At 43.8% G+C, this 10432-nt stretch overlaps 1 protein-coding gene across 1 annotated transcript in view; it reads left to right on the forward strand.

Moving 5' to 3' along the window:
• Positions 1–7377, forward strand: part of ppl (periplakin) — a 29009-nt gene extending 21632 nt beyond the window's left edge. Inside the window, exons 15-22 of the mRNA XM_072693803.1 lie at positions 362–540; positions 1320–1458; positions 1580–1773; positions 2808–2958; positions 3065–3148; positions 3263–3379; positions 4094–4186; positions 4276–7377. Of these exons, the coding sequence (XP_072549904.1) occupies positions 362–540; positions 1320–1458; positions 1580–1773; positions 2808–2958; positions 3065–3148; positions 3263–3379; positions 4094–4186; positions 4276–6945 (3627 nt within the window). The 3' untranslated portion in view covers positions 6946–7377. The remainder of the gene's footprint in view (positions 1–361; positions 541–1319; positions 1459–1579; positions 1774–2807; positions 2959–3064; positions 3149–3262; positions 3380–4093; positions 4187–4275) is intronic.
• Positions 7378–10432: the final 3055 nt, after the last annotated feature.

The following is a 10432-nucleotide window of genomic DNA, read 5'->3' on the forward strand; positions in this document are numbered from 1 at the left end:
AGAATCAGCACCTTTACTAGAGAACCCTTAAGAACCCCTTTTCTATAATAAGATAGTCCTTTATTAGTCCCACAGTGGGGAAATATATATATATATATATATATATATATATATATATATATATATATATATATATATACATTTCTTATCTATAAACATGATCAAAAGTATGGACACAATTCAGGCTTCAAGGTGATGCCTGATGCCTTTATGTACGCTCCACTTCATACTTCAGTCCCTTGCAGATATTTTTTATTGTTATTATTATTTTTATTATTATTTCATAGAGGGAGTAACCTAACCCCACTGTTTGAATGTACAGCGCTGTGTTTGAGAAGCTAATGTTGCTGCTTGCTTGTAGGACATCGCCTCTGCCGTTCGTAGGATAGAGCCAGAGAAGACCTCCAAAGTTCAGGAAGCTGAGGTTTTCCTCAAATCCAGCCCCAAGGCTGCCAGCGCCCCTCAGCTTTACTCCAAGGTGGCCGAGACTAACAGCAAATACAACAAAGTCGACCAGCTGCTGAAGTGTGCAGATGACAAGTACGTACCGTTTCCAAATTATTAACAGGATTAAGTTATCAAATATTAATCAATTAATCCAGTAATCTACCTGTCGTTCTCTGCAAAAAAAACTATATGTAGTGTATTACAGTCTGTCAGAATGAGCGTGTGGATCATATGAACATTATAGAGCATTATAGAGCGCCCCCTACACTTCCTGTAGTGTATTACAGTCTGTCAGAATGAGCGTGTGGATCATATGAACATTATAGAGCATTATAGAGCGCCCCCTACACTTCCTGTAGTGTATTACAGTCTGTCAGAATGAGCGTGTGGATCATATGAACATTATAGAGCATTATAGAGCGCCCCCTACACTTCCTGTAGTGTATTACAGTCTGTCAGAATGAGCGTGTGGATCATATGAACATTATAGAGCATTATAGAGCGCCCCCTACGCTTCCTGTAGTGTATTACAGTCTGTCAGAATGAGCGTGTGGATCATATGAACATTATAGAGCATTATAGAGCGCCCCCTACGCTTCCTGTAGTGTATTACAGTCTGTCAGAATGAGCGTGTGGATCATATGATCATCATAAAGCATTATAGAGTGCCCCCTACGCTTCCTGTAGTGTATTACAGTCTGTCAGAATGAGCGTGTGGATCATATGATCATTATAGAGCGCCCCCTACGCTTCCTGTAGTGTATTACAGTCTGTCAGAATGAGCGTGTGGATCATATGATTATTATAGAGCATTATAGAGCGCCCCCTACGATTGATTTTGATTATTTTCTTTAACCAATTTGTTCCCACAGACTTCAGAACTCCAACCGCCTGGAGAACTCCATACAGAACGCCAAAAACCTGCTGTCCACCTACGAGAACAGACTGGCTAGAGAAGAGGTGGCTCCAGCCGACCTCAGCTCTCTGGAGAGGACTCAGCGGGAACTCGCTGTAAGAAATACTTTAACCATCTAGTCATTATTGTTAACAGAAAATAATATTACTGTAAAAAAAAAACGTAATAATAATATTAATAATAATATTCACAAATGCCTTATTATCTATGTAACAGGACATGGCATCTGATCTGCGGCTGAAGAAGTCTGTAGTTCCGGAGATGGAGCAGAATCTGAGGTCTGCTAAGGTCAGCTGTGATAACATGGTGAACAAGGTCCAGGAGCACTGCCCTGATATCGAGAGGCAGGAGGCCGACGTCCAGAAACTCAGCAAACGCTACGATAACCTCAACAGGCAGATCGACTCCAGGTGAGCTCACATTTCGAACCAATAAAAAAGTGTTACTAAAATATGTATTGACATGTTGTCTTTACAAATTTCTTCATTATTACCCATTATAATCATTTTAAAAGGTTAAATAACGATGATCAGTCACAAGAGGATGCTGTCCATTTATTTTAGACCACAACGTGGAAAGCAAATATCAGCCCCATCAAAGTAGATTTTATTACAATCACATCTACAGTATGCTCCTGACCCACCATCACATCTACAGTATGCTCCTGACCCACCATCACATCTACAGTACGCTCCTGACCCACCATCACATCTACAGTATGCTCCTGACCCACCACCACATCTACAGTACACTCCTGACCCACCATCACATCTACAGTACGCTCCTGACCCACCATTACATCTACAGTATGCTCCTGACCCACCATCACATCTACAGTATGCTCCTGACCCACCATCACATCTACAGTACGCTCCTGACCCACCATCACATCTACAGTATGCTCCTGACCCACCACCACATCTACAGTACACTCCTGATCCACCATCACATCTACAGTACGCTCCTGACCCACCATCACATCTACAGTACGCTCCTGACCCACCATCACATCTACAGTACACTACTGACCCACCATCACATCTACAGTACGCTCCTGACCCACCATCACATCTACAGTACACTCCTGACTGACCCACCATCACATCTACAGTACACTACTGACCCACCATCACATCTACAGTACGCTCCTGACCCACCATCACATCTACAGTACACTCCTGACTGACCCACCATCACATCTACAGTACACTCCTGACTGACCCACCATCACATCTACAGTACACTCTTACCATAAAAACACACACTGTTACGGTACAGAAACAGGGGCGTCTTATTGGAGAATCTGGAGAAATATCTGGCCGGCTGCTGGGAAAACTGGTAGACAACGTTACTATGCGAGACCGAAAGCCTTTCAACTACTGAAAATATCAGTATATCAGCATATTCACTTCATCATCATTCCTCCACTGCTTCTGTCTTGTAGAACTCAGAGTCTGCAGAGAGCTAAAACTGCGTACAACAGTTACCGCAACGATTACGACAACCTGAACAGCTGGCTCTCCCGTGTGCCCAACTATGAACCACATGAGACTGATGACATCAGGCAGGTGGAGGCCAAGCTGAAAAACCAGAGAGTATGTGTTCCTGCCCACTCTGAAGATTTAGTGCAGCTTCTCTGTATCATCACTTAATAAAGCTGGTCATTCATTGATGTACCTCTCGCTTCTTCTTTTCATTCAGAATCTGCTCTCAGACATCGCGAGAAAGGAGTCGGACTTGAACAACGTCTCAAAGAATGCACAGCTTTACCAGCAGGCTGTCAAGGTATGAGGAACCCCCCTCTGCAGGATCATGTAGCAGATGAACTTTGCAGATGTTCAGTGTTCAATAGCCTATGTAATACAACACGCTTGTGTGTGTGTGTGTGTGACCTTTCAGGACTATGAAGGGGATGCTGAGAAGTTCAAGTCCATTCTTGATCTTGAAGATGGCTTGGTCCCACAGACGTACAAGAGGAGCAAACTGGAATCTCCTGCCCTGAGAGTCAAGGGAGAGGTACTGTAAATATATTTAAAACATCTCCAAAACCAGCAGAAACAAGATATACTACATGGACAAATATTGGGACACCTCTTACTCTTTGAGTTCAGATGTCTGATTCAGTTCCCGCTGCCACAGCTGTATAACCTCCAGCCTGTAGCCCTGCAGTCTGTCTTTCTTCCACACATCAGTGAAAGAACGGGTGGTTCTGAAGAGCTCACTGAACTCCAGCGTGGTTCTGTATGTAATAGGAGACACCGCTGCACCAACAACAACAAGTCAGCTGGTGAAATTTCCTCCCTCCTAGATCTTCCTCCATCAGCTGTGAGTGGTGTTATTATTGAACAGTGGAAGAGTTTAGGAGGAACAGCTCACAGAGAGCAGCTCAGTGTCCACCGAGTGTCTGTCAGACCACGTAAAGTTACAGAGCGGGGTCAGGGCCGAGTGCTGAGCTCAGAGCAGAGTGCAGAAAAGCCTCCAACTGACTCAGTAACTGCAGCAGAGCTCCAGACCTGCTGCTGCTGGTAGAGCTTAGAGCAAAGGGGGACCAGCTCCAGATTAATAATGCCTATGGGTTTAGAATGGGATGTCATAAAAAGAGCTCCTGCAGGTGGAATGTGTAGGTGTCCCAATACTTTTGTCCAAACAACGTATAAGAAAACGAATTAAAATGAACGAATAAATATGTTGTTCTTTAAAACAAACTTATCTTTGTGTTCTGTTTTATAGGAAGCAGCCATCGAGGGCAAATTCACAGAGGTCAACGCAGTGAACAAACAACGTCTGCAGAACCTGGAGTTTGCACAAAGTCTGCTCAATCAGGTAGAACACCCAGGCAACCAAAAAAGCCATTAGGTTGCATTACAAATATAGCTTGTGGACTCAGTGTATGGTACTTCATTGTCTTACAGCAACCGGAGGTACACATAGTCCAGCAGAATGTTCAGTCCGTGAAGGCAAGCGCTCCTGGAGAGGAACCCTGGAGAATCAAGAAGCAGCTGGATGAGGAGATTCTGAAGAGGCAACAGCTGGAGAATGAAATCAAAACCCTGCAGACTGACATCTATGTGCTGGAGGGTCAAAAACCACAAGACACAATCGTGAAGAAAGAGCTGATCAAGAAAGTGCCTGACCCTCAGCTGGACGAAGAACTCAACAAAGTCCAGCAGAAGCTCTCGGACGAGCGCAGGACCACCCGTATCCTGGAGAGCGAGCTGGACACGCTGCGGGTGAAGCTGCGAGGTGTTGAGACGGAAATGAAAGAAGGCGCTCAGCTGTACACGGTCAAGGAGGTTCTCCGCATTGAAAGAGACCGAGGACAGGAGGAGGAGGTGAGGAAGCTGAGGGAAGAGCTGGAGGAGCTCAAGAGGCAAAAGATGGTCAAGGACAATGAGGTCATTCAGATCCAGAAGCAAATCAATGTCCTCTCTGTGGAGAAGACCAAGGAGCAGGAGGTCATCAAAGAGGAAGAAGTCATCAAGGTGCAAAACGACCCCCAGCTTGAGAGCGAGTACAGATTGCTCCTTGAGAGGAAGCAGAAAGAAATCGATAACCGAAAACAGCTGGAGGACGAGCTTCGCTTCCTGCTAGAAAAGCTAAGGCGCCTAGAAAAGGAGAAGGCCATGGCCGAGGAGAAAATCTCCATCCGAGAGGTTCTTAAGGTGGAGAAGGATATTGCGCTGGAGAGGGAGGTGGAGAACCTGCGCAGGCAGCTTGAGGACGAAAAGGCGAAGCGCATGTCCGCTCAGAGAGAGAGAACCGACATCCAGCGGAAGATCTCGAGCCTCGAGGAGGAGAAGTCAAAGATCATCATCCAGGAGAAGGTCCGCGAGATTGTTAGACCAGATCCCAAGGCAGAAACCGAGGTTGCCAATCTCAGGCTAGAACTTGTGGAGCAGCAGAGAAGATGCAGAGATGCCGAGCTCCAGCTGAAGTCCTTCCAGGAGGAGCTGATCATGCTGAAGAACAGGGGCCCACAGATTGAATACAAGGAAATCATCAAGGAGGTGATCAGGTACAAGATCGACCCCGAAACCGAAAGAGAGCTGGAGAAGCTCAGGAACGATATTGTGGACAAGACCCATCAGACAGAGAAATGTGAGATCGAGATCATCCAACTGAGGGACGAGATTCAGAGGTGGAAAGACACCAAGCCTCAGGTGCAGACCAAAGAGGTGGTTAATGAGGTCCTCCAATACAGAGAAGACCCTAAAACCAAAGAGGAGATCGAGAGCCTGAAGCGGAAACTTGCCGAGGAACAGAGGAAGCGACTGGACCTGGAGAGAGAGCGGGCTTCCAGCGAGGAGAAGATCAGGCTGAGGAAGCTTGACTTGTCCCAGGTTAGGGAGAAGATTGTGCAGCAGGAGGTGGTGAAGATGGAGCAAGACCCTCTCCTGAGGTCCGAATGTGAGACCTTCACTGAGAAGATCAGCAACGAGGTGAGGCAGAGGGAGATCCTGAAAGAGGAGCTTGCCCGGCTGCAGCGTCAAAAGACTGATCTGGACCTCCAGCTGGAGGAACTCGAGCGTGAGCGCAGAGCCCGCAGAGACGCTGAGCTCGAAATTCAGAGGTTGAGAGTTCGCCTCAATGAGCTAGAGATCCGGGACAAGGAGAACAGAGAGAAGGTCACGGTCAAACAGAAAGTGGTCCTGCAGCAAGACCCTCAGCAGGAGAAGGAGCATTCCATCCTACGGCTCCAGGTGGAGGAGGAGAGGCACAAGCGCGTCCTCCTGGAGAAAGAGTACAACGCCCTGATTCAGCAGCAGGAGACGCTCGAGAGAACGGAGGTCCGCGAGAAAGTCGTCCGCACCGAGAAGGTTCAGGTGGAGACGGATCCCGAAGCCGAGCTTGAAATCGAGAGGCTGAAGAGAAGTCTCGAGGAGGAAACGAGGCGTCGGCAGGAGCTGGACCTGGAGCTTACCACCATCACGTCTAGACTGACCGAAATAGAGTTCACGAACACAAAGTCGTCCAAGGAGCTGGACTACATCCGTGACGAGAGCAACAGACTCCAGCAGGAGAACCAGCGCCTCCAGAACGAAATCAGAAAACTCCAGGCTGAGATCCAGATCACCTCAAAGGAAACCAAACAGATCACAGAGTCTCTTCCGCTGGACAACAGCAGGAACCTGGAAATCCGGGTAGCGTCCCTACAGAAAGAGCTGTCCGACCTGAGACGGATCACCACAGAGAAAGACGAAGAAATCGAAAGGCTACAGAAGAATCTGTCTGTGGTGAGGGTGAAGCGAGAGCAGAGAGAAAGCCATCTCCGTCGCTCTATCGTGGTCATCGACCCAGACACCGGCAAAGAGATGAGGCCCGAAGAGGCCTACAAGCTGGGCTTGATCGACTGGAAGATGTTTGTCAACCTCCAGAGTCAGGAATGCGACTGGGAAGAGATCACCGTCAAGGGTCCAACCGGGGAGTCGTCTGTTCTTCACGACAGAAAGTCAGGCAAGAAGTTCTCCATCGAGGATGCTCTGAGGTCTGGAAACATCACGAACCGTCAGCTACAGCAGTACAAGAACAAAGAAATCACCATCCAAGAGTTTGGCGTCATGGTTTCGGGAAAGAGCAAATAGTTTCCTGAGATGCTTTTGTCTGCTTCTGTTTGATTCTGTCACTTTATTCTTTGAGGAGCTCTGGTTAAAGGTTCTTGATCAAGCGTATGTTTCCTTGGGCTTTCAGATTATGGATGAAATCGTGTCTCTCGACGTATAATAACAAACCTGGCTGTTCTTTGCTTCGGTTTCAAATTTTCGGGGCTAATACAGAGAATATCTAAAGCACCTTTGTGTTCTGATCGAACAGGCTGAGTGTAATCTGGGACTGTCCCTATATTGCTCCTAAAAAAAGGTTAGAAGCAGTCTATGACGTTAACTTTTACACGTATGACACAGATGTTTTTCTATGCTACTGTGTGTTAAGTGTCACTGCCACCTTTATTAACCACTATCAGATGAACCCCTTCCTACTGTTTCTCAAAATAAAACATATGTGGGCAAACTGGAGAACCATGTCTTCATGTCTTCTTCCTCTCAATTCAAATCAATAAACGACTACCTATTAGTTTTTACTTTGCACATTTTAGACATTGTTTATTATCTGAGGTATGTAAAGTTCTGGGCAGTAAGAGGGGTTGTAAAGTTGTAGGCCACAGAAAAGGGGGCGTAAAGTATGTTCTGAGCCACAGGCAGGATGTTATAAAGTAACATTCAGGAACATAGTAAAGAGGTTTTGTAAAGTTTTGGGCCACAGTAAGGGGGTGTAAAGTTTTGTGTGACAGTAAGAACAGTTTCTAAAGTTCCGGGCCACAGTTAGGAGGGTTTGTAAGGTTCAGGAGTTGTAGGGGGTGGTTGTAAAGTTCTAGGCCACATTAAGGGGATTATAAGGTTCTTAGCCACAGTCAGTGAAGTTTGTAAAGTTCTGGGCCACAGCAAGGAGGGGATGTAAAATAAGGGTTTGTAAGGTTCTGGACCACATTTGAGCTGTAGGGGGGTGAATGTAAAGTTCTGGGCCACCGTAAAGGGGTTATGAAGTTCTGGGCCACAGTCAGTGGAGTTTGTAAAGTTCTGGGCCACAGTCAGTGGAGTTTGTAAAGTTCTGGGCCACATTAAGGAGGGGCTGTAAAATTCTAGGCAATAGTAAGGTGATGTATAAAGTTCTGAGCCACAGTAAGAGCGGTATGTGAAATAATGGGCCACAGTAAGGTGTGTAAAGTTTTGTGTTGCAGTAAGAACAGTTTGTAAAGTTCCAGGCCACAGTTAGGAGGGTTTGTAGGATTTTGGACCACATTTGAGCTGTAGTGGGGTGAATGTAAAGTTCTGGGCCACAGTAAAGGGGTTATGAAGTTCTGGGCCACATTAAAGGGGTTATGAAGTTCTGGGCCATAGTCAGTGGAGTTTGTAAAGTTCTGGGCCACAGTCAGTGGAGTTTGTAAAGTTCTGGGCCACAGTCAGAGAAGTTTTAGGAAAAGTTCTGGGCCTCATTAAGGAGGGGATATAAAATTCTAGGCAACAGTAAGGTGATGTATAAAGTTCTGGAGGGTTAGCGGGGTTTGTAAGGTTCTGGACCACATTTGAGTTGTAGGCGGGTGGTTGTAAAGTTCTGGGCACAATAAATGGGCCTTGTACATCCCTAGGCCACAGCAAAGGCGATTGTAAAGTTCTGGGCCACAGTAAGTGGGTTTGTAAAGTTCTTACAATATTAAGGGGAGGTTGTAAAGGTCTAAGCCACAATTGGGGTATGGTAAAGTTCTGGGCCACAGTAAGAGGTGTTGTACATTTCTGGGCCACAGTAAGGGTGCTGTAAAGTTCTGGGCCAGAGTAAGGGGTGTTATGAAGTTCTAGAGCACCAGTAAGGGGGGTTTGTAAATTTATTAGCCACAACCATTTCTATAGTGCTTTAGCATCAGGTGGTTTCTGCTGCACCAACTACCCAACCCCCCTCTCTGACTGGCAGGCTAATCACTGTTGATCATGAGGCCCACCACTGTGGTGTCGTCCACAAATGTATGGACAGAGGGGTCCTTGAAGATTCTGTCATTGGTGTTAGGACTTAAGAGAATGGGTGAAAGCACACAGCCTCAGCTGTACCTGCTGCCTCCTGTTGGTCCATGAAGTCCATGATCCACTAAAGCTGAGCTGCAGGCCACGTTTACAGTGTTATGGACAGACCTGTTTACTCTGTGCATCCAGTAACCAGGACCCCCTGCACTAAATATGCAGAACTAAATGTACAAAACATACAGAACAAAAAAAAATAAACATACAAAATATACAGAACCACACATACTGAATATATGGCAGTAAATATATCAAATGTACTAAATATACAGAACTAAATATACTAAATATACAGACCTAAATATCCTAAATATACAGAACCAAATATACTAAATATACAGAACCAAATATACTAAATATACTGAACCAAATATCCTAAATATACAGAACCAAATATACTAAATATACAGAACCAAATATACTAAATATACAGACCTAAATATCCTAAATATACAGAACCAAATATACTAAATATACAGAACCAAATATACTAAATATACTAAATATACAGAACCAAATATCCTAAATATATCAAATATACTAAAATTATACTACATATACTAAATAGGCAGAACCAAATATACTACATATACTAAATAGGCAGAACCAAATATACTAAATATACAGAACCAAATATACTAAATATACTAAATATACAGAACCAAATATAATAAATATACAGAACCAAATATACTAAATATACAGAACAAAATAAACAAAATATACTAAATATACAGAACTAAATATACTAAATATACAGAACCAAATATACTAAATATACTAAATATACAGAACCAAATATAATAAATATACAGAACCAAATATACTAAATATACAGAACCAAATATCCTAAATATACAGAACCAAATATACCACATATCCTAAATATACAGAACTAAATATACTAAATATACAGAACCAAATATACTAAATATACTAAATATACAGAACCAAATATAATAAATATACAGAACCAAATATACTAAATATACAGAACAAAATAAACAAAATATCCTAAATATACAGAACCAAATATACCAAATATCCTAAATATACAGAACCAAATATACTAAATATACTAAATATACAGAACCAAATATATTAAATATACTAAATATACAGAACCAAATATACTAAATATATAGAACCAAATATCCTAAATATACAGAACTAAATAAAGTAAATATACAGAAATTCAGAAATAAATATTCTAACTAAACAAAACTATTACAGAAATAAACAGCAGAAAATGAACTACATGCAATAAATATACAGAAATAGACATGTGGAAAATCCAATGAGAACTCTTCAAAAAGTGAAATGAAAAAATAATTAAACCTTAAAAATGACTTTAATCAGTAACCTGGAGAAAAACGTAGCGCTGAGGTAAACAGAGCGGTCCGCAGAGATATCGATGGTGCCGGACACCTCCTCCCTCCCCCCCCCCCCCCCCCCTCCCCCTCTGTGGGATATCTACGGTAGTGACGTATGTGGGTGTGCGTCT

This window comes from Salminus brasiliensis, chromosome 12 (genome assembly GCF_030463535.1).
Source record: "Salminus brasiliensis chromosome 12, fSalBra1.hap2, whole genome shotgun sequence".
NCBI lineage: Eukaryota > Metazoa > Chordata > Actinopteri > Characiformes > Bryconidae > Salminus > Salminus brasiliensis.